Genomic DNA, 25,245 nt, shown 5'->3' on the forward strand with positions numbered 1-25,245 from the left:
ATTTCTGGTTTTCCAATTTTACAACCCAGTTGACTGATAGTTTTCTCACTAGATTTGAGCATTAATGGAATGCCCCAAAGACAGACAAATAATTCAGAGGTCTCCTCTGGAAGTAGGAAGGGAAGTTAGGGATGTTCAACACTGAGCTACATAGCCTTTTCTGTTGTCAGGAAGACAGATTTTTCTCTTTAACTGGTGCCACCATCAAGGCCATGAGGCCATACTTTCAACCAGTCTCTGAATGTGCGGGAGGTTTCTGGTGTGGGCTTTAAAGCATTCCATCCTGAACTCCACCCTTACTCTGCATATAGAGTTGGATGTAGAAATCTTTTGTCCTCGTAGGTCCTCTGTCTTTTCTCCTCCATAGCTGCTGGACCAACGCCATTCTGATTCTTATTCATTTTATCACCTCCCTCTTTCTTCAAAGGCTTTCAAAATCGTATCACTTTTGTTTTTAAATTTCACAATATACTTTGGGTTGTTTTCATTCCTTTTTCTGGGCAATTAGCATCTTCTTTCAAAATGAAGATTTACATCTTTAAGTTTGGAAAATTTTCTTGTATTGTTTCCTTCATAATTTCCTTTCCTAAGTTTTCCCTATTCCCTCACTCAGGAACTCTCCTTAGTCTGATATTGAAACTTTGGGATTAATCCTCTGATCTCTTAACTTTCTATTATATGAAAACTTGCATTTTTACTTTACTTTTCAACTACCTTTTTGTTTATTTATCTTACTTTCTAAGATTTCTTCAGTGTCATTTTCCAACTTCACCCCTCAAATTTATTTTAGCATATTTAAACTCCCCAGAGCTCTAATTATCTAATCATTCTTTTTCCATAACATCCTCTTCTTACTGAAGAGACACTTTATCTCCCTGAATTCTCAGAGTACACTAATAAAAATTTCTTGGGTGGGGATGTAGCTCATGGTAGAATACTTGCCTAGCTTGTGCAAGGTCCCTGGTTCAGTACCCAGCACTACAAAAGAAAATTTTCTCCCAAACTTTTTGCCTTCATTTAATTCACATAACTGGTTCACCAGGTTTTCTATTTATATGTCCCATGATGTCAGTCCACATATCTGTGACCTCCTAGGAAGAAGGAAATGTGTACCACATGCAAACAGGCAACAATCCATTACTTTTTTTTTCCATTATTTCTTGATAACGACTATTACCGAGAAAGCACCTAAGTGCACAAGAGGCAGGCCAGCTTACCTTCATGGAGTCAGAGTATAAAATATATTCCCTGAGCACAGGTAGGAAGTCTTCTGTCATGTCATCCGTCAGCTCTTCCAAGGCCGTCGAGCAGTTTCCGATACAGGCCGACACACCCTCCAGAGGCTCAGCCAGCTCACCTTCTAGTGCACTCCACGTGGAGTACACAGGCCCGTATTCTCTCAGCTCCACAAGGTACTCTACAAGGGGCGAGGACAGGACTAATTACAGTCTGGCTGGTGGCCATCCCTCGTGATCACCACAGCCAAGAGCACTCTACATGATAATGTGTCTCCTTGGCCGTTCACCCACCTGAGCACACTCTCCTGTGAGCACAGCACTGTTTCCAACGTGACTTCTTAAAACCTCTAAAAACGGATGTTACCTGATAATATCAGGATATCCAGGCCTCTGGTTAATGGGGACCATGATGCTTCATGGGGAAAACTGGTAAGAGCCACACCCCCAAACATATAACCACACCCCCCAACTATAACCAGTTGCCTCACCATACAGGGAAGCAGTATTTTAACAGACAATGGGGACAGACTTTCAGAAAGGTTCAGGGGGTGTTTAAGGGGGGGTGGGCAACTCATTCACAATGAAAAAACAATGCAATTTTAGAAAACATATTCCTAAAAGAGACGTGGTCTTCCATAAGCCAACTCACTCACTGTGGTCATCCCAACATCTTGTCCCATCAGATTCTGTTCTACATGAACCTTAGGAGTAGACAGTGCCCATAGCTATTTCTGTGGGCCCCACAGGGCATTACCTCTGGGTAAAGGATGGGAGAGGCACCAAAAGGAAAAAAAAAATGTTGTGTTCCCCACCCCCTCACACAAAGAAATTCCGGCCCTTCACCTGTCACCAGGATTCTTGTCAGGACATAAGAATGCTGTTGCCATTGTTTAATTACCAAGAATGGCAACCAATAAAGAACCTTTCCTGCCTGCTTCCTGTGTCAGCTTGATCATTAACCAGGAGGCTCAGAAGCGGTGGTTTGGCATGGGAAAAACAAACATTGAGAAGCGGGACAAAGAATGGAGTATAAAATTATGCTCTAGTCCCAACTAGCTCCTTTTCTCATATTTATTTGCTTGATATCGGGTCTCAACAAAGAGCTCACCTATTTCTTCTTTGATGATCCGCTGGGCTATTCGATCGATGGTTCCCAGTTTGAGTGCAAAGGTGTCTAAGTATTCACCTATAGCTGCAAACTCAAGGGGCCGACTCCTCAGCTTGTAGCCTCCAGTGACATGCTTGACTGACTCGCCCACTCTGGTTAGCAGTGCCATCCCCTGCTTCTTGTAAGCGTTCAGGTCCTAAGGATGACATAAACAAACGCAAAGCATACCATCAGGCACACGGCTAGGACTACGCAGGCCAGCTTCTCCAAACGCAAAGCATACCATCAGGCACACGGCTAGGACTACGCAGGCCAGCTTCTCCAGGCAGCTTCTTTTTTGGAAATGGAAGAGTAGGAAAACAAGGAGCTGAGATAGAGGACCTGGTCACATACACACAAGTGTCCCCTCCTTGACATCAGGACAACCACACTCAAATCCTGGCTGTACAGAGCTATCCAGAGACCCCGTCCACAGAGCTGGTCTCCAATCCCTGCAGTTATTTCACTCATCTGAGCATGCTGCCCTTCAAACACGGCACTGTTCTAACATGATTTTAAAGTCTCAAATGACAACAACAACAAATACCCTATCTTGCCTTCATGAGCAAAACTGAAGAGCTGAGATTCTGCCATTCATCCCCCGCACTGAAGCCACCTAGGGAGAACAGAGAGCAGAGGGTGAAAGCAGGCAAGGTGAGCAGAGCACTGCTAGAAAACTCAGGCAAGGACCGATGCTGTCACAACACAAAGCCTTAACCCTAAATTTTTGGTAGGTCAATGCGAAAACAGGAAACTCATTGAGCCTTGGAACCCATTCTGGACAGGAGCTGTGTACACACCTTTAAGTCCTGAGTAAAGAGGTTCTGAACACTGCAGTGTAACTGGACCTCACCTCGGCTCGGATAAGAGAGGTGCAGCTCCAGGAGTGGGCGTCACCCGAAAGGGTTGGATGACACCCACTTGTTGCAACCCTCCCCCTTGCCTCATTTGAATGCCTTCTCCCCGGTAAAACTGGGGTTCAAGGCGTGCTCCTCCTCTTTCTTGCCTGCCTTGCCCCTCCTTGTGGGATCTGTGGCTGAGAAGCAGTCACTGTGTCTTATTTAGTCAACCAAAATTTACTTGGAGTGACCCTGACCGGTTTAGTCGTGTGGCATGACACACTGTATCTGAACTTTAAAAAGCACATGAGCTTGCCAGGAAAAACAAACTTTCCCCATCATCAAACTCTAAGAGGGACAGACAGCATCTTCAGGCTGTGCTATGTCACTTAGCAGTGCCTTCAAAAACAGTTTAAAGGAAATGGATGAGGAGTCTGTTTCTCACCACCATACCACCAGAAGCATTACTGAGCTAGGTTGGATCTGTTCTGTTTTAAAGGCACCTCTCCTGGATTCACTCATGTGAAGCTGGATTCTTACTGAGAAAAGGAAGGACCCTATACATTTTAAAAATCATTTTCATATTGCTTGGCCTACAGATAAACAGGCATATTCTCTCTCTCCCCTCTCCCCTCTACCTCTACCTACCCCCCTCCCCTCCCCACCAACCCTCCCCATACACACAATCTTTACCATCTTTTTGTCATACAAATTCTTAATGACCACAGGTCCAACCTACCCCACCCCTTTCTCATTCATTCCATAAAGAAGGCAGTCTGAGGTCCTTTGGGGCACATGACCTGCAACATGGGTAAGAAAATGAACTACATTTTTGGAGAACAGGATGGGTTTCACTTTGAGTACACCTTGAAAAAAACTATATCTGAGGATCAGTTCACCAGGAAACACATTTTTTAAAAGTGTACACATTTGACTTGTGGCTGGCGGTGCAGGGTAGGGGGGCCTGGGGCGGATGGATGGGGAGGAAACAACAATAAATGAGATGCCATCGACAAGGATAAATGCCAACTGAAGTTAAAAAGCAAAATTAAACTGAAGGCCTCTGCCAAGTGGTTTCCACCAATAGAGAATGAAGCCGTCACTAAAGTCTTAAATATCTACTGATGTATTCTCTAAATATTTTACAATTTTGACAAAGAAAATTGGACAGTATGTGCTTGTCAATACCCTTGCCAACAGGGAACATAATACACACAGCCTTCATATGAAAATCTGATACCTGAAACTAAACACAGTGGGCGGGGAAAGCCAGTGTGAGGTCCGAGCAAGTGCCCCACTCTGCAGAATCACAGTGAGGCACCTCAGGCTCTCTTGGCCAGTTTTGCCAAAAGGGAAGGGCAGAGAAAAGCTGGTAACTAACCAACCTCAGTCTGGATATACAGTCTCAGGCCATGTGTAGGACTCTAAGATTTCTCTGGTAAATGCTTGAATAATGCACTGATTAGAACAGGATTATGGTCAGGCAGTATGACACAGAGGGCAAGTGTGGCCTCAGGAGCCTCAAAGACTCAATTTCAGGTCCTAGTGATTCACCTGACAAGTACAAATGCCCCGAACCTCAGTATCCTTATCTGTAAAATAAGGCTACAAGTAATTACACACAGAGGGTTCTTGTGCAGAATGCCCTTACCAAACACTTAATAAATATTCTCTCCCTTTTGTGCCCACTGTTGGTGAGACTGGCCTAATCCAGTAATATTGTTCCAGGAGAGCTTAAGTAAACATTTATCTCTGCTTCTGGCAAGTGAAAATATTCTAATTTCCACTGCTATTCCAAGGGTTTTAGCTCAGTGGTAGAGCACTTGCTTATTAGCATGTGTGAGGCCCTGGGTTCAATTCTCAGCACCACATATGAATAAATAAAATAAAGGTCCAAGAGGGAAAAGATCTGGTTTCACCCTAAATAGAGACCACGCTAATACCAACAGGCACCCCCATCCCCCAAAACCAAGCAATTTATAAAACCTACTACAAAGGCGCATTCATGCAGGTGGCTTGTGAGAGATCAAAGCTTCTTTTAAGAAAGCACCTATGTAGCTGAGCGCAGTGGTGCACACCTGTAATCCCAATGGCTTGGGAGGTGGAGGCAGGAGGATTTTGAATTCAAAGCCAGCCCCAGCAACTTAGTGAGGCCCTAAGCAACTCAGCAAGACCCTGTCTCTAAATAAAATATTTTAAAAAGTGCTGGGGATGTGGCTCAGTGGTTAAGTACCCTGGATTCAATCCATGGATGAAAAAAAAGAAAGAATGAAAGAAAGAAGAGAGGGAGGGAGGGAGGGAGGGAGGGAGGAAGGAAGGAAGGAAGGAAGGAAGGAAGGAAAGAAGGAAGGAAGGAAGGAAGGAAGGAAGGAAGAGTGAGCCTATGAATGACAATTTGGGGAAGAAATATACAAAACCGCGTCCTTACCTTAGCAGTAAGGAAAACATTAAAGTGTTCATTGAAAGACAGCACAGGGTGATCTGTGATTCTCTTTAGGAATTTATCCAAAGCTTTTCTTCTGGTTTCCACAAACTCTTCTGAAAAACGATCCACAACACCTTTCACCACAAACTTCTCAGGAAGTGGCTACGGAAACATGAAGAAAAATATCACAGTAATTGATGAGGCAGTGCAGGGGAAAAACCACCAAGCTCGCAAATAATTCCTACCACCCATCTGTCCAAGAACAGCATTTCTTGATCAGTTGGATCTTTGTGTGGTCATTGGTACAAAGATTTCTGAAAGGTAGATGGAGCAATCACCACTACCCTCTCAGTTTCATAACGCAAGGACTAAAACGCTGTAGAACAGCCCCTGAAATGCAAAGAAGTCCACATGGAGCTCACACCTGGGTAGAAGACTGCAGATGCAGCTCGCGTCAGCGGTGCAGGCCACCCAGCCAGGTGTCCCAAACCAAAGCACCACGGGATCTGTCTTACTAAGGTACAGTTGTCCTTTAGGATAATTCCTTTACTCCAGTCAGTTCTTCTCCTGTTCCTACAGGCAGCCACTCTCATGGCCCAATTTTTTGTGCTAAGCAGATAACCAAAGTGGGAACCAGGTATGAGAGCAGCACATGGGAATTCCTGAGGAAATTCCTCAGGAAATTCAGCAGCACATGGAAATTCCACAGAAAGCTGTCCACCCGGCACCACCCTCACTCTGCTTCTCCAGTGCCCGTGGACAGCACACCCTTCACCAAAGCTAATGTGTGTTTCATCTCTGTCCCTGACCTATTGGTTCCCCAAGATGCCCCTGTCGCCCTCAATTAGTTATACCTTCTCCTCCCTGTATCTTCAACATCTCCTGCTCATCCAGCTTCATTCCTGGAGTCTACAAAAATATGGTTGGTTCTCTACCTGGAAAAAAAAAAAAGATCCAACCATCCCTTGACTTGACCTGTTCTCCACTCAACTTCCTGTCTCATCCATCTTTTTGAAAAGAGCCACTTGATTTCCACTCTTTCCACTGATTTCTCAAGCCCCAACCTCCCCTCCACCCCAAAGAAAAGCTGGCTCTGGCACTGCACCATCAAGACTGTGTTTCTCTGCCCTCTCCACACCTGATGCAGAAACCACTCTTTCAGATGATCACAATGACTTTCTAGCCCCCCAATTATGTGGCCATTTTTCTGTTCTTATGTCAGGAGTCAGTCGGGAAAACTGTCTTTTGATTCTGCTGAACAGGACTTGGGAGGAAGACCTAAGGAGCACATAGTGGTAGGTTGTGCCTCATTTCACACAACAAAGAGCCTCCTGAAATAGCCGTCCATTCTTCAGAGTTAGTACGATGATCTTACATCTATTGAACCAAGAGTTTATTACTTAAAGGAACACTAGGGTAAACAACTTCTTCAAATGATTTCCTTCTGTAATAAGTGTCATTATTCCCAAAAGTACATGGCTTTGGGAATTTGTCTGTCCTCATTTCAAACATCCTGAGTGGGACACGCCAACTCTTAGCCTCATCTTTATTACTTTCTGGTTGTTCGTGCCTAGGAACCTGGGCTATGGTGAAGTCAAGTGTGTCTGTAGTCTGTATGTGAGATCATGTGTTCAAGAGCTCAACACGGCTCCAAGCACATGGGAGAGGCCTAACGAATGCTAGATGTGGTTGTTAACTTTGTGAACACTGAAAACAGAAGCAAAATGGGGACTAGGACACAGGGTAGAAATTCCACAGATCATTGAGGCTAAATTTTTTTTTAATCCAGGATACCATTTCATACCTACTGGGATGGTTATTAGAAAATAGGAAACAAGTGCAAGAAAACACATAGAAAAAATTGTATCCTTATACACTACTGGTGGGAATATAAAATAGTATAGCTGCCCCAGGAAACAGTTGGGCTGTTTCCCCCGCCCGCCAAAAAAAAAATTAAGCATAGGCATAGAATTACCATATGATCCATTCCCTGGTGTGTAGCCAAGTTATCAAAAAAAAAAAAAAAAAAAAAAAAAAAAACAAGCGTTACACCAAAATCTTGTACAATGAATATTCCTAGCAGCATGAGTCATGATAGCTAGGCTGGGAGGGGGACAATGGGGAGTGACTGCCAGTGGGCGTGGGGTATCCTGAGGGTGATGATAATGTTCTGGGTTGAACAGTGGGGACAGTCATGCAACATTATGATGGCCTAAAAGCCACGCAACTACACACCATGAAATGGCTCAAGTGGTGGCCTTTTGTTAAATGAATGTACCTCCTTTTTTTTTTTTTTTTTACAGAAGTAGATATGATGGTGGAATCAGACATCAGAGGGACAAGGGGAAGCTACACAGCTGGCCTTAAAGACAGAAAGAGGCCACAAGACAAGGAACTCAGGTGCCTCTAAGAGCTGGAAGAAGTGGGCACGGATCCTCCCCTAGAGCTTCAGATGGACACAGCCCTGGTCTGCACCTCAACATTAGCCCATGGGACTGCTCGAGGACGTTTGACCTCTAAAAAAAATATGTGTTGTTTAGGCCACTTAAAAAAATAGGACCTGGAGCAGGTTTCAGAAAGTGAGAAGAAATGAAGGAAGATAGGCCCTGACTGATAGACTGCCATGGTGGTCAATGCACCAAATCTATCTATGTTAGTGTATTTGTTATTTTTGCTAACAGAAAAGCTTTTAAAAACTAAATACATGTACAGATATGTGTTTGGAATCTGCAACAAATAAATAAATCCTACTTGCAAAACATTACAGTTAAATCTTTCAAGCTTTAGCCTTGAAGTACTGATATTCCAAGAAAACTTCCAAGTGAAATACAGTCAAGTGTATTTGGAAAAAACATTTTTGACATATATTCTATACTAGTTTATAAAACTGTTTTGCAACCTCTGAAATAAAAGCATATTTCCTACAGATTGTCACTGAAACACTGTATTTCTGGTAAGAAATCTGGACAAATATTTTAGTTGCTCAATCTTTTTTTTCCTTCAAAATATGTATGTTTATTTATTATACTGACATGGCTTTACTACATATTACATAATTATAAAGCATTCACAAACATTATAAAAGGATAGTTGAAAGATACACATAAACAAATGCTTTAATGTTTTCATTCTGAACCTCTATGATTGTCTTGCAAAGCTTCACTGCTCAGTCTTGAAATACCCAACTTCCTCTTGTCAGCATTTGAACTGTTTCTTCTATACAATCCAATACTTGGTGCACTGCCACTTCATGACACAAACCTATCTTTTCCTATGATTTTCAGTTTAGACAAAAATACCAGACAAAAATAACTACCAGACAAAAATAACTCTCAAATAAATAAAGGAACATCAGGATTAAAGACCTTGACCCCATAAAGAAGAACTGCCAAGCCTGGTTTATTTTAAAGTATTTGAAAGTTCGATGAATGATTCATTACTTATTAACTTAGCTACTGGAAAAAATAAAAGTATGTATTTTAACAGTACCCAAAAAAAAGAGAACTAGAAAATGAAGGTGTAGTTTTTATTGATCATTTCATATTAGGAAAAAGTCATTGAATTACAAATTTCTTCTCCTTAAGTCCTGTGAGTATTAACCTAAAAGAAAACTGGATGCAGAGAAAATGCACACATATCCCTCCTATAAAGTGCCTTCATAAAAATGAAGAAAACTTTCAAGTGAAATTAAACAGTCAAGTGTTTACATTCACTTCATCTTCTGAATTTATGCCTGCCCATTTTATCATGCAGTCTCTCTGCTGCGTAACTAGCATTTGCACTGGCAAATGGAGCAGGGTTAAAACCACTGAGCAAACACAGAACAAAACAACAGAAAGGAGGTTCCAGGGAAAGAGGGGAAGGGGAAATGAGGAGTTTTTCAACTAGTATAGAGTTGCTGTCATACAAGATGAACAAGGTCTAGACACCTGCTATGAAACAATGATGCATAAGAACAATGTGGTGTTGTGCACTTAAAACCTTATCAAGAGGGCAGATCTAGTGTTGTGTTCTACACACACACACACACACACACACACAAACACACACGCATGTATGCAAGCAAAGGTACACAAGGAAATTCTGGAGGTGGTGGGTGCCTATTGCATAAGTGGTGATAGCATCATGGTGCACACATGCTCATGAAATTGTAGGCATTAAAGACACACATGGTTCTTTTGTGTATACCAATTATACTTCAATAAAGCTTAAAGAAAACACTGAGGGAAAAACAGTAGCAATAAATACTTTTAGGTGGCTCCAACTGTTACATAATACAGAAAAACACAGCAAAGTGCTTTTACGAAATGACAACCGTACTCACACACTTTGGTTTCAAGATGACATTTTAAGCACATATGGTTATTTCTTTGGCTTTTAAAATTCCTGAGGAACAAAGCAATATATTTTTTTAAAGTCACAGCAGCGCAAAACACAGGGGTCAGAGGTGTAGCTCAGTAGTAGACTGTATACTCAATATGCACAAGGCCCTGGGTTCAATCCCCAGCATCACATAAAGGGGAGAGGGAAGCTACTGTTCAACAGGACAGAATTGTTAAGATAAAGCAGAAAAGACTGGGTTGAGAGAAAGTCCAATCAATATAAACCATCTTGTAATTCTACTCAGGCAAAGGAAAGGCGGGTCTAGGAAGCAGAGGGTTGAATTTCTCCAGTAGAGCTCCAAAGGTTAGTAGGTTCAGAAGAACAGGGACTGCAAACAAGGGCAGCCTATGACAACCCACCAGGAAAGGCAAATCAAACAACTCGGCGCCTCCCCAGAGCCTCCCTCTGACTGGCTGTTGACCAACCACTTCACATGGCTTCAATGAAGCCCAGGTTTCAGAGTGGGGGTTTTATCTTCACACTCCTAACCTGAGCAGCAGCACTGGCAAGCTCAGGCATGCTCAAACATTTCTAACCACAGCTGACTTGGGAAGGCAGACACAAAACGCCAAACAAACCAGGAACCCATCACCATGCCCCTAAAGTTTCCCACATGATTTAAAAAGTTGCTGAAGTTCCTCCCCCAAAATATGACCTCTCAATTATAAAAAAGGCCAATTTTTAAGCTGGCAAAAAGGATCTGAATAACTACTTCTCTAAGACACACAAATGTCCAACAAACCCTTGAAAAGATGCCCAACGTCATTAGCCATCAGGGAAATGCATGTGAAAACCACAGTGAGACACCACCTCCCACTCACAAGCATGAATACAACTAAAGACAGATGATCGCCATTATGGATGAAGACGTGGAGAAACTGCAACTCCCATGAGCTGCATATGGGAATATAAAATAATATTGCCATAGACTGGTAGTTCCTCAGAAAATTAAATATAGAATTACTTAGGATTTAGCAATTACACTCCTAGGTATCCTCCCAAGAAAAACAAAACCATGTGGCCACAGAAAAAGTCTTACATCAATGTTCACAGTAGTAGTATTCATAATAGCCAAACAAGCAAAACAACTGAAATGTTCATCAAGGGTGAGTGGATAGACAACACAGGGATGAAGCAGAAACAGATGCTGTCATGCATGATCTTGAACACATAATGCTCTGTAAGAGAAAGAACCTGGTCACAAACAGTCACATAGTGCATCATGATCATCCCACTGATGTGAAACGCCCAGAAAAGACAAATCTATAGAGACAAAAGCAGAGGTGAGGTTCCTAGATGCTGGGGAGATAGATGGTTTGGAATCAAGAGCTGAGCAGTTCAAAGTTTCTTTTGGGGGTGATGAAAACATTCTAACGTTGATTTGCTGATGGTGGCAAAACTGAATATTATACTAAAAGCCTTTGAGTTGTACATTTTAAATGAATGAATGGTAAGATATATGAATTATATTCCAATAAAGCAGTTTTTATACACCAATAAAGTTTCTGTAAAATGACTTTTTTTTGTGTGGGAAAAAAGTTTTGCTTCTGGTTTGACTTTAAAATTTAAATCAGAGATGTTCTCCTAAATTAAATCTCCTTCTACTTCAGATATGTATTGAGAATTCATGAAGAAATTTAAGGTTCTGCAGGCTTCTAAAGTACCTTCTTACGGTTTCTACTCAGACATAAGAAACCATACTTAGAGATGATCTGCATCCACCTGGAGATTTCCATGCTGTCAAAAACCTGGGCTTCATGTGTCAGGGTGGATGGATGAGTGCCACTATGTTCCACCAGTAGGTGTCGCTCTCTAGCCTTTTATCTCATGCCGCAGTAGATGCAGGAGGGGGAACACACTGTGGGCCTCCCATAAAGAGTACTTCCATCCCCAGCCCAGGACAGAAAGGGACAGAACAAGAGAACGGCAGTGGACAAAGTCAACAAGCGGCTCCTCCAGACAGGTGAGGCAGGTTAACCACAGAGATACCTACAACAGGAATGACGCTTTACCTCTGTGGTTTTCCTCTCCAGGACACATTACTCCAATCTAACCCCCCAAAAAGCACAATAGACTAAGGTCAACTGAGGGACAGGCTACAGAATACCTCACCAGTACTCCTCAAAACCATCATCAAAAAAACAAGGAAAGCTTGAGAAACTGTCAAAACCAAAAAGAACCTAAGGAGACGCGACTAAGATATTTAATGTGGTGTCTTGGGTCTGTCTTGGGTCTGTCCTGGGACAGAAAAATGACACCACGCAACACTACTCTGAATCAAGTAGTTTTAGTTAATAATGTTCAAAAATAACAGTAATGATGATTGGTTCATAAATTGTGACAAATGTGTTATACTAATATAAAATGTTAATAATGAGCAAAACTGGGTGTGGAATATATAAGAACTCTCTGCTATCTTCACAATAATTTTGTGATTCTTAAATTGTTCTGACATATAAAAAGTTTATTTTAAAAAATGATTCACTAGCTGCCAATTTTGCCAAGTTAAGATTCTAATTTAAGAAACAGCTCCAACTGTTTAAAAACAATCATTCACTTTTCAGGCATGCTTTTAAGTGATGAGAAGATAGAAAAGGAAAACCTCGGGCTTGGAGAGCAGAGGGGACACCTGGTGGGAAAAGAGGAGATGCTCTGGGAAAGAACGGTCCCATCATTTGTACCCCAACCCTAGCAACAGGGCTTTTCCCACCTTCGAAGCTAAGAAATGGCTAGTATATTCACAGCACGCACAACCAAGGGGGGGAAAGGTTGGAAGACACAATGGTAACAGGAAAATTGGTAGTGCTAAGAAGTTTTTCAAACAAAGACTTTGTTACAGGACAAATCAGTCTCTTTCCAAAGGGTTTTATGACCCAAACTGCCCAAAGATCTCCAAAACCCAAACAAATCTCTAGGATCTAATTATTTCTACTTTTTATAAAGTACTTAATATGTATATTGGGGTGTGTGTGTGTGTGTGTGTGTGTGTGTGTGTTGCTGGGGATCAAATCCACAGTCTTGTGCATGCTAAGTGATTTGTTAGTCTTTGAAATTTCATTTGCTCTGGTTCTATAAAAAAGAAAAAAAAAACATGTGTAGGCGTAAGTTGATAAATGTTATGCTCCTTCAATAAATAGGGTTAGGTGGTTTTGTTTGTCTTTTAAATTAAAGAACTGTGGCTGGAATGAATTGTGTAGCAGATTCCTGCTCCCTGAGTTACCCATGTCCAAAGAAAGCCAGCCACAATCTAAGGCATCATTCTTCACCTGGTGGCAGCTTTCCAAACCTCAAGAACAGTGGCCACTGAGAGGAGAGAGCCATCTGGGGGAGGGCTTATGCTATCAAGCTTTGACATTTAAAGAGGCAGCAAGTGAGAATTAGAGCTCTCCATTCCTCAAAAAAATTGCCATAATGAGAGTGAAAATCTACTCACCCCGCCTGAGAAACTGGCATATTGTACAGCCAATCAGAAATCAAAATCTAAAAGGTGAAATACACTATCCAGTTGTTTTACGTACATTTGATGGGGGAGTCTGGCATAGAGATGTGGCTAAGTGTACCCGGAATGGAAGGGGCAAGATCACTCAGGGAAAGTGAGAACAAGCTGTATTGACTTACTACCTACGGGAATGAGATGAGTGGGCTGGGATTCTTCCAGTTTGCTCCTCAACCAGTCAAAATCCTGGTATCTTCGGCGAACAGAATATTCTGGCAAGTCAAACTCTGCCCGAGTACTCTGCAAATAAGAAAATGGAAAAAAATAAGCATAAGGGAATAGAAGCATATCTTGGCCGGAGGGAAGGAAAAAAAGCACTCTCAGGATAACCAAACTGGGAAAGAACACACGTTCCTTCCACCAGATGTGCCAGCCAAGTGGCGGAGTTTACCAAAACGAACGACCAGTCGAAGCCACAAATTCAAGGAGGCAGAATGAAAACATCAAGTTTGGGGGGTTTTGTGTCTTTGTTTTTTCCTACCCTCAGGAAATGGAACTCAGAATTGTTTAGAACATTTGATTCATTTCCTCCACGCTTAACTCAGAATGTTCTTCACAGAATAATTCCACTTAGGATATTGCAACTATTTCCGAATCCCTGTAAAGAAATTAAGTCTCCACCTTCCAGTAAATATGCTGACAAGCTTTGCCAAAGGCAAAGGAAAGTAAAGGGTGGAGATAATGGATCACTGCTCATTTAGGAGGCAGATTAGAGGAAAGTAGAAAGGGTTTTGCTTAATCTGCCATATTCTGCCAGAACCATGACCTTCAAAGTATACTGTATTTTAGATGCATAAGAAAGTATCTAGGACATAATATAATACCACTGTACCAGATAAAAATATCAATAACCTTATCTCCTTTCCTGAATGTTTAGTTTTCTAAAACATGAAACAGCATTTTAAATAAGAAAACCAATGTTAAATAAAATTAAGTTGATTTACATCAAAACAACACTTTTACTCACCGATTAGAATCATGTCTCAGTTAAGCCACTTTTCCCTAAGAGGGCACAGACAGTTACTGATCTCAGAAATTAAAGTACAAGATAAAAATGGCTCAAGCGACATTTTATAAATTCACTCCTTCAAGCCAAATTTCTGTTTTAATTCAAGACACCAAGAAAATCTTTAAAACACAAAAGGAAGAGTCATCCAAAGAAATGGCTGTGAACAGTTTTGGCACTGAAAATTATGATCTCATCCTCCCCAAAAGTTGTGCTCACAATCTGAGCAAAACCCTGAAGGTGCAGGACTCAGTCTTAGACTGTCTTTTCAAAGTCCCAGATCAGCAAACACCCATGAAACACAACCTTCCCCCGTGGTTGGGGACTTCACGGGTGGGAAGATGTGGAGAAATTCATTCAGTTTGGCTCTCTGTAAATTATTAGAAGACTCTCCCAAAGAATTGGAATCATAGAAGGCAGGGACGGGCAGCAATGCTTAAATCCACAGAACGAGTCACTCCTCACGAAGATTCAGGTATGACATGACAGCAGTGGAGGGACAGGCCGCTGGAAACTCACCCTGAGGCAGGGTGGGAAGAACTCTGCCTGGCAAGTGCCAGTACCGGCCAGATCCCAGAGGCACCAGCCGGCCTCCCTGAGCCTTAGTTGCCTCAGTAGTAAGAAGATTGCTGAGAGAAGGCCTCTCACTGTGTCCACAGACAGGCTCCATCAGAGAACTTGATGATCAGAGCCCATGAAAGGGACATTTTGAAAAGTGACAAATGAAAGCAACTCATTTTCATTATAAATGGGACTGATGGAGCCTGTGGCTTCTTCTTCTTTTTTTTTTCAACTGCCCATTTCTCTTTATTATGTTTTTCAAATACATTTTAGAAATTATACTTTATGTAACATTTCTCCTCTATGAAATTAATATTTGATAACTGCAAGAAACAGCATAATAAAACACAAGATTTGTTTTGCTTCAGCCAATTTCACATTTGGGGAACTGGTTTTTTTCCTTTTTCCTTTCTATTTATTATTTATTCAGGCTATATATACTTACTTTAAAACATCAGGAGAAATAAGTTAAAGGCTCAGCCATAATCCCATTAGGGTTTGTATCTTTCCATATTTTTCTATGAACATTCACTTATTCACTCATTTTCTGTATCACTTTAGTACATCTTAGACATCTCTCTATGTCAGTAAGTTCAGATCTACATAACTATTTTTAATAGATATACAGTGTTCCATTGAGTGGCTATACAATTATTAAAGCAAATTCCCATTCAAATTGTTTCCAACTTTTTCCCCCATATTTTTATTGGTGTATTACACTTGTACATAATAGGATTGTTACATATTCATGCATGTACACAATGTAACAATAATTTGGCCAATATCATTCCCCAGAATTTCTCCTTTCCCTCCCCTCTGTTTCCAAACAATAAACAATGCTACAGTAAACATCAGTAGGCACCTATCTGATAATTCTATTAAAATAATTCCTAAAAACAGAATTGCTGGATGAAAGAGCATACATATTTTTAATCAACACACTGCTTCAAAAAATAAAGCAATTTATATTCTTATATTCAAATGCTTGTTGGCCATATACGATTCTTCTGTTGTCAAGGGTTCCCCACACCCCACCCCACACCCCTTTTTTTTTTTTTTTTTGGTTAAGTCTTTTTTATTTGTATAAGCTCTTTATTGCAACTTTTCTTTCGTATTTCTAAATGTTTTTTTTTGATAACCTAACTTTCAATTGTCACGAAGTAGATTTCCTGTGTCCCTTCCCCTTAAGGCAATTGCTTTGGTGTCATCAACCAGAAGGCCATCACACTGCAAGCTTATAAACATATTCACCTGTATCCTCTCCTTTGTGGTTTTCTTTTATATTTCTGTCATTAAGCACTGTTATTGCACTTCTAGGAATTTACTACTGGGAAAGATTTGTTGGGTTTTTTGTTTGTTTTTGTTGTTATTGTTTTTGTTTTTGTTTTGGTCAGGTGGTGCTGGAGATTTATTCCAAAAGAAATTTACCATGCTACATCTCCAGCCTTTTATATTTTTTATTTTGAGACAGGGTCTCACTAAATTGCCGAGGATCTCACTAAAATGTTAAAGCTGGCTTTGAACTTGCAATCCTCCTGTCTCAGCCTCCTGAGCTGCTGGGATTACAAACATGTACCATCACACCTGGTTTGGAAAAGAAAGTTTTATAAGCAGCAGGGAAGCTGGATGTGGTGGCATGTACCTATAGTCCCAGCTACTGGGGAGGCTGAGGCTGGAGGATCACTTGAGCCCAGGAGGAGATCAAGGTCACCCTGGGCAACACAACAAGGCTATAACAAAACAAACAAAAAATTTCCAGGGATGTCTAGAAATATCCAAAGAAGCATTCCTATAGAGTGATGATGTTAAGCTTCTAATGTAGAAAAATGAATATTCTTTACTATGAGAATTATACTGTTACCTATTCCTAGGTCCTGTCTCAAAAAAGAAAAAAAAGAGGTGGCATATATATCTGTATGATGATCTGCATTGCAATATCATTTCAAACTGCAAAGGAATCAAAGCAACCTATATGCACAACAATTTTAAAATACTATAAGAAAATTACAGTGTATTTATTCTATAGTTATCAGTAATTATGTTTTAAGATATTTTTAATGACAAAAATGCTTCAACATAGTTTTAACCAGCAAGATACCAGATTCACTGTACACCCATTATTATTTCACTTGTGTTAAAATTTTTAATAGGAAAGAAGTTTAGAACTGACAGTGAAAACTCCTCTTTATACTCATCCTTGTTTCCAAATTTTATTATCCATATACAATATTTTTACAGTCAAAAACATACAAAATGTTCATGGTTTTTTTAAAAATATTTTTCAATTGCAGATGGACATAATACTTTTATTTATTTATCTTTATGTGGTTCCTGAAACCCAGTGCCTCTTACGTGCTAGGCAGTTCTCCACCTCTGAGCCCCAGCCCCAGCCCCTGTTCATAGTTTTGATAGCTCCTTTAAGGACCACAGGGGATTTAATACTGCAGGAAAAACTTGCCTGATGCTTTAGAAAGTGATAGGTAAAAAACCACCACGAACAGGATGCTCACACTCTCTGGCCCAGTATCCCTTATTTTTACTGCAGCTTGTTCTATAAAAGACATAGTGATATATAAAATATAATCAAATGACATGACAGAAAAGTAGATGAGAATGATAAAAGAAAAACAAGGACGGAGAGAAAGAGCAGAGCCAGGAATGAGGCTAGCCGAACAGACTCCCTGCCCACCACGCACTGGCTGAATCTGGGCCGCGGACATCACTGGATTCCTGGAGAGAAACCCAGCTGCATGACTCACAGTCTTCATAAAATATGCAGATCAGTAAAACTCCAAGCATGAGTTTGTAATAAATTTTTCCTCTGTGAAATTCAGGATATAATTAAAGAAAATAAAGAAATATCTGTTTATCTCTGTTTTCTAATAGTGGTGGCTAATGAAGCAATAAAAATGAAAGGAAAATGTCCAACCACACAATTCCATGACCACAGACAACCATGACAGCACTTTAATCTATGTCCTTCCATATCGTGTGTCTACAAGCTAGAACGTCCAACAAAGATCCAAGGTCATGGTTACACACCTGAAGTCAGAAGGACAGGTAACTGAGCAACAGGGTCACAGTAAAGGGTATTCATTTTTACTATTAAAATGAATACCATGCTTGCTATGAATACCTCTTTCTTCATCTCTAGCATCTCTGGAAATTTTTCTTTTTTCTTCTTTGGAAGTTCAGCACTTTGGAAGACCTAGGTCTAGTCAATCTGTCCCCTGGGCATCACCCCACCCTAAAAGGCCTCCCCTTGCACCCCAAGAGTTGATGTGCCAAGCAGCTGTGGCCCAGAGCCATTCCAAAGAATGTCCACTCAACCAAAATTTACAACTGATTCACTCCAGAGAGACTGGTCTTCATCACAAGTGGCATCCATCCAGGCCATAGCAAGAGCCAGAGAAGTCCAGGTGACACCTGTCCCCCATCAATGCGACCTCTTCCCTTATCAAGTGGCAACCACCCTCAGAGAACAACTGAGAATGATGACAGGGGAGGCTTCTGGCCACTCACCCTCACTCTCCTCCAGGTTTCCTTCTGAGAAAAGATTTTCCCCCCAAGTTATTTGGGAACAACCATTCCATAATAGATGTGGCTCTTCGACCTACTCAGATTCTGAACTCTGGCTCTCCCCTGAGAATGCAGCCGCCCTGCAGCCCGCCCATCCCTTGGGTGCTGCTCATTCTCTCACATTCACAATCCACACCCACCGCAGGCCAGGAGCTGCCCCAGCGCTGCTCCACTGCCCGGGAACCCTGCCAGGCTCATGCTGCCCTCATCCTCTACCTCCTCACAGCCGTGGACTGATCGGCTCCCCAAGCACCTGGTTCTCCAGCTTCCTCTCCAAAGCCCTTCATCATCTGGGTGCCCTCCCATCCAGGTGGTCCCCTCACCTGCCTCTGAGCTGACCATGTCTCCCTCCTCTCTGGGGTCTCCCAGACCGGAGTCAGGCAGAAATGCTCATCTCTCCTTCCCTGAACAGCATCCTCTATGATTCAGGCTCTTCCACCTGTGGACACCCTTGTCTTCTCAGTCTCTTTTGACCTAGTCTCTTGACATTCTGTCCGCTCCTATCTTTCCTTCCTTCCTTCCTTCTTGGGCAGTTCCTTACTTTTCATATCTAAATGCTCCCTCCCATTGTCCATGCTCCAAGCTCAGGCAGAACCTCAACTGGCCCCTTCCTGTTTTATCAGGCCTGGCCCTGTGAGCACAATGCTGGAGGGAAAAAACGAGATCAGAGTGACACAATGGCCTACAGCTGGACCTCAGCACTACCAGGCAACCTTAATACTCCCTTCAACTCTCACTTGTTTTCCACACAGTTAATAAAAGGCCAGTGCAAGTTTTCAAAACTTCTGAAGCCCACTTCAAATCTTCCTCCTCACTCTTAGGGGAAGAGCTCATCATTGATTCATGGAGAAAACTGGAGCTCTAAGCAAAGAGCTCCTCAACTTCCTGCCACAAAACAGCTTCCCTTCTTTTTCCAAGAACAACGGAAAAAAAAAGTGTGCAGAAAAAGTATGCCTCCCCCATCAGAGGCCAGTCCCCACCACACCGCACTCAGAACACCATCTCCTGACACCTTCCCTCCTAACTGTCAATCTGCAGCCCAAAGTCTCCTTCTCTACCAAAACTGTCTACTTGGCACTTAAGTCTCCTTCATCCTACACACACACACACACACACACACACACACACACACACACAGCATTCCCCTCCCCTGAGCCCATGCCCCTCCCGCAGCTATTGCTCATGCTGTCTGCTTTACTCTTTCGATCACTAGCAAACTACCAACACTCATATCTTCTAACTCTCATTCACTCTAACCCACTGCAAACTGGATTCTGCACCACACCAATGAAACGGTCACCCTAGTCACCCATGACCTTATCATTAGATCAAATGCCCACTATGTGATTCTTAGACATAACCTGGCCCCTGAGCAGCATTTAGACTCTCTTGACCACTGAGTATCTGAGAGGTACTCCATGGGGGGTAAGAGCTGGGGAGGTGACTGATGGGAAATAGTGTAAAAGGTCAGAAGATGGTCTCTAAAGGGAGCTGGAGGCGGCTCTCTGTTTCCTCAAACTTGCATCTATGTCTACATGGACCATTTCAGCTGGACCACTGTTCTGCCCTCCTGTGCTGGGTGAGAGCCATCCTCTCTGGCAAATCATATTGTGGAAAACAGCACAATTGTTAAGGAACCTAGACTCAAGCACTAGTTCCACCACATATTAGTTATGTCTTTGAGCAATTTTCTTAATGTCTCTGTGTCTCAGTTTCATTCATAAAGACGGTAGCAATATCTACTTCACTGAATGTGAAGATTAATAATTTATGTAAAGCACTTAGTGCAAAATAAATGATGGCAGATGCACCCAACAGAACACTTAGTGCCACCTTATAAGTAATGGCCTGAAAGTGTGCTTACTGGTGCTTACTAGCGTAGAAAGATATCTGCAACATATTAAGAGAGCTGACCACATGCAAGATACTCATTTTTTAAAAATAAGAGGAAAATAGCACAGACGTTATCAATGTTTTTTTTTTTTTTTGGCTGCTGACCTTATAGGTAGTCTTTTTTTTAAAAGCTTTCATCTTCTGATTTTTCTATAAAATCTATATTTCTAAAAATACCTATACTCACATAAAATAATAATTGAACAGTTTTTATTGCAAAAAAAAAAGTATAACACATGCACAGCATCCAATAATTAGTTCTTAATATGATGCTACTTTCTAGGTGCCATCAGAGAAGAGAGGCAGGAGCCACCTGCCTTGGGAGGGCCTTAGGGGCCTCCCACCAGCATAGATTTGGTGAAGCATTCTTTGCCTAGATCAGCTCTCAGACTTAGCTTCATGTTAGCTCCCGTGGTCAACGGGAACCTGAATCAGGATTGGGAAGTCAAAACCTCCAAGTAATAAAGCAAGCATGTGTACAGCCTCATCCTCTGACCGTTCTCTTTGCTGAGGACCTCAACAGAAGTGCAAATCCTAGGACAAGATCAGGCGTGGGGCCCTGTGTCCCTGTGTGTCCTCTCCCATCCCCACACACCCCTACATATCCATTAACACAGCTTTCAGAAAGAACGCTCTGAATGCACCACCAGGACAACCAACCTGGTGTTGCTTTTAGAAACCGAAAAAGCAGACAACGTAGCTATAGAATCATAAGTGGAAGAGAGGGATGGTAAGAAGTAAAATTTGAGGGAAAGGCAGTGGGGAGGGGGACTCATGAACGGAAATCGATTTCCATGCATGTATAAGTTTGTTGGGACGAACCCAAATAGTATGTATAACCATTAAAAAAAAAAAAAAAGGTAGAAATTCCCCACCAGGTTCATCTTGAGGTGCTGGCACCCCAGCCAACTGAAAATGTGGGATTGCAAGTGGGAAAAGTTTACTCTCGGATATTTTCTCACATGCAGGAAATTGAATCATCCCAGGGAAAGGGGCAGAGATAAGAACATGGAGGGTAAAGGGTAAGGAAAGAAGAAAAAGAAGAGGCCTAAGAAAGACTGGCAGGTTGTGGCCGGTGTACTAGTCCATCAGTCAGCTAAGAGAAGCCCTCCCTGCAGGATCTACTTTGGGGAGCGGGGCAGGAAGGCACAGGAATCAAGTAGTGGTGAAAACTGTCACTGTGGGCGAGTGTTACTGTGCCAGCAAGGCAGTCACCTTGTCACCTGGCTGTAGCAGCAATTCAAGAAAAACAGGTTTTGCATTTCATGGACCACAAGGTAAAGAATACGTTCAGCCAAAGTAAAAATAAATAAATAGAAATAATTCCTGAAAATATGTACATGGCCCTAGACCTCTGAGGAAGAAATAACACACATGTGAGCCCCTGCTCAGGATGGTCATAAGGAAAGACATCGTGTGCAGATAGATCTTCAAAGTGAGAGAGGACAGGAAGTAACTTCAGAAAATTGACAAACACTTAAATGTCCACAGAGAAAAGACAATGGCCTAATCACTGCATAAATAATTAGGCAGAGACAGGAAGAATAAGATAGATACAGTTGTATGCACCGGGAAGGGCCTTCAAAAATACTGTCAATTGAAGATTAACTGAGAAAGTGAAAGACACCAGAATCTAAATAACGTGTATTCTAACTGTTCATTTATATATGTAAATGAAAAGAGATGAGAAGAACATACCACGTTTTAGCAATGCCAACTTTCAATTAGAACAGATATTGAGGACAACCAGGGAGGTCTCAGGCTACTCTGTATTTGATCTTTAACATTGTTCTCTCCTTCTCTCTTCTCTTCTCCTCCCTTCCTCTCCCCCCACCCATGAATGTGTTTATATTACTCACATAATTTTTTAAATATAATATTTTTCATCCAATAAAAGATGAAGAAGCAAATTTGAATGTATTTCATCCCATTTTTCTTTCTAAAAAGAACTTAAGCAGGTTCGAACCTACTCAACTTTCACAGTAAAAGATCAATTTTCTTCTACAATGAAAAAAGAAAAGGCACAGTAAGAGAAACAAGAAATGTTATCCATGCTTTTCTTGACACCACCAACAAAGGTAACTGCATCTATTAATGCATCTGGAATTACCTCGAAGTCTTTTCTTCACTATGTGGTTTGTGGTAGGGGAAATACCAAGAAATAAGATAGTTTCCTGACAAAAAGACTTCTTTATTCTAGAATACACGGCGATAATGTGAATTTTCTTCCGAATAATATAAATAATCTAGATTAGCGGTTTTCAACCAGGGAGCAAGTTTGTTCCCCAGAGAATACTGGCAATATTTGGAGATATTATTTTTGTTGTCACACCAGGGGCTGAGAGTGGGGGAGGATGGTGCCCCTGGCATCCAGAGGCCAGAACCCAGGGATGATGCTAAAAAAACACCTGCTGACCCACAGTACAACCCCCTAAAACCAAGCGTTGCTCAGTCCAAAATGTCCATAGCACCAAGGTCAAGAAACCCTGCTTCACACCTAAAACTTCAGTACTATTTCAAATAGTCAGAAAATAACTTTCAAAAGCAACAAATAATACAGGGCTGGAAGTGTAGCTCAGTGGTAGAGTTCTTCCCTAGCAGGTGCAGGGCCTGGGCTCCTCCCTAGCACTGGAACGAACGAACAAACACACACACACACACACTCCAAAGTTATTCTTTTTTAAAAAATATTTTCCTTAGTTATAGATGGACTTTTATTTTCTTTATTTACATTCAGTGCTGAGAACTGAACCCAGTGCCTCACACATGCTAGGCAAGCACTCTACCACTGAGCCACAACCCCAGCCCCAAAGTTATTCTTTCACAAGTGGAATATGGATTTTTAAAATTAAAATATGGACTTTCTAGTCCTTCAAGTTATAATTCCATTTACTAATTCTCTAACCTATAACAAGTTACTCAAACTTTCTACTTCGGTCTCCTCAACTGTGAAGAAAGATTGCCAAGCAATTTCAGAAGCTTTACTAGTTGGAGTTGCCTTTATGAGTGGTGTTAGGAAGAGCTTGGATAGCACGTCTTTTTTCTCCTACTGTGCCTTTTCTCTTTTTCATTGTAGAATAAAAAAAAAATTTTATGGGGCTGGGGATGTGGCTCAAGTGGTAGCGCACTCGCCTGGCATGCGTGTGGCCCGGGTTCAATCCTCAGCGCCACATACAAACAAAGATGTTGTGTCTGCCGAAAACTAAAAAAAATAAATATTAAAATTCTCTCTCTCTCTCTCCCTCTCTCTCTAAAAAAAAAAAAAATTATTATGAATGTTTAATAAGTTCTGAACCTGTTTAAATTCTTTGGAAAGAAAAATGTAATGAAATACACTCAAATTTTGTTTGTCCATCTTTTATTGGATAAAAAACATCATATTTAAAAAATTATATGAATATTATAAACACATTCATTTAAAAAAAAAAAAAAGAAATATGTTAAGACCAAACAGCAGAAAACCATGAGTCTTCGTTGGTCCCCTTACTTATCTGTTAAACTTAACTTACTTAACAGTCACTGCTAAAAGATAGATCTCACAGGTTTGCTGTGAGAATTAATCAATTAAATCTCACTACCCTGCCTGCTACTTGCCTGGACTTAACAGAAAGTCAATAAATACCAGTTCCAGTCTTCTTACTCTTTGTCCCCAACCATCAATCTCAGTTAAGCCACAAATTGTAATTAGGGTCTCATCATAGATTTAGGTAGATAAAATGACTGGAAAATTTGAAGGTTAACGTGATATGAACCCATTAAATAGTACCATGATAGGAAATAAGTCAGAGTATAGGGGTTAAAAGACCTTAGTCACAGGGCTAGGAATATAGCTTAGTTGGTACAGTGCTTGCCTCGTATGCACAAGGCCCTGGGTTCAATCCCCAGCACCACACACACAAAAAGACCTTAGTCACAAATTCTCCCTCATCTCAATAGTTTAAAAAATGATTATGTGTATGTGATGCTTTTGATCTTTATATTGTAAATAATCAATGTGTTTAATTTATTAGATTGGCTTACACAACCAGAAGGTGGATAGTTCACAATGGCTATGTGCAAGCTGGAGGAACCAGTACCATGCAGTCCATGATGCTGAAACCTCAGAACGAGAGGAACCAACGATGTCAACCCATTCCTGAACCAAAGGCTTCTGGAAACTCCCTGGAGAATCACTGGCAGAGTGATCCTTTTAATCTTAATGCATCCACTCTCTGCAGAAACCACACCCACAACTGTGACAAAGGTGAATGAAGCTGTACAGAGGGTGGATGAAGGCGATGGAAAACCACGGGGTTAGGACCCCAGTTCCCCAAGACCCGGGCATCAGAAAACAAAGGAACCTACTTTGGTGGTGATCCTGTATGTGATGTAGGTCTCCATGGTACAGACATGCTTCTTGGGGTCATCCACTGTGACAAAGAGATCTCTGGTCTCACCATCAATGTCATCATCAAGTTGAAGTCTGTTTAGAAGAGAAGACGAAGAAGCTGGACTGGAAGTCCCTGCTGGAGTACCACCGTTGGGCAGAATGAGATCCTACAAGAAAAAAAGAACTGCCTTACAAATGGAAGAAAAACACAGCACAGGAGAACCTCAGCAACTGTCTAGTGTGCCAAACCAAGGAACAACGTTAAAATACAAAAGTTACTTTCCAAAAACCTGAGTCTCTCCTTACTAA

General features: G+C 41.4%; 1 protein-coding gene across 1 annotated transcript in view; it reads right to left on the bottom strand.

Moving 5' to 3' along the window:
- Positions 1–25,245, bottom strand: part of Snx30 (sorting nexin family member 30) — a 107,802-nt gene that overhangs the window by 31,953 nt on the left and 50,604 nt on the right. The window contains exons 2-6 of the mRNA XM_076845668.2: positions 24,912–25,103; positions 13,658–13,768; positions 5,653–5,811; positions 2,347–2,542; positions 1,218–1,417 (exon numbers count right to left, since the gene is read on the bottom strand). Coding sequence (XP_076701783.1) covers positions 1,218–1,417; positions 2,347–2,542; positions 5,653–5,811; positions 13,658–13,768; positions 24,912–25,103 — 858 coding nt within the window. The remainder of the gene's footprint in view (positions 1–1,217; positions 1,418–2,346; positions 2,543–5,652; positions 5,812–13,657; positions 13,769–24,911; positions 25,104–25,245) is intronic.

The sequence above is a fragment of the Callospermophilus lateralis genome, chromosome 2 (genome assembly GCF_048772815.1).
Source record: "Callospermophilus lateralis isolate mCalLat2 chromosome 2, mCalLat2.hap1, whole genome shotgun sequence".
Classification (NCBI taxonomy): domain Eukaryota; kingdom Metazoa; phylum Chordata; class Mammalia; order Rodentia; family Sciuridae; genus Callospermophilus; species Callospermophilus lateralis.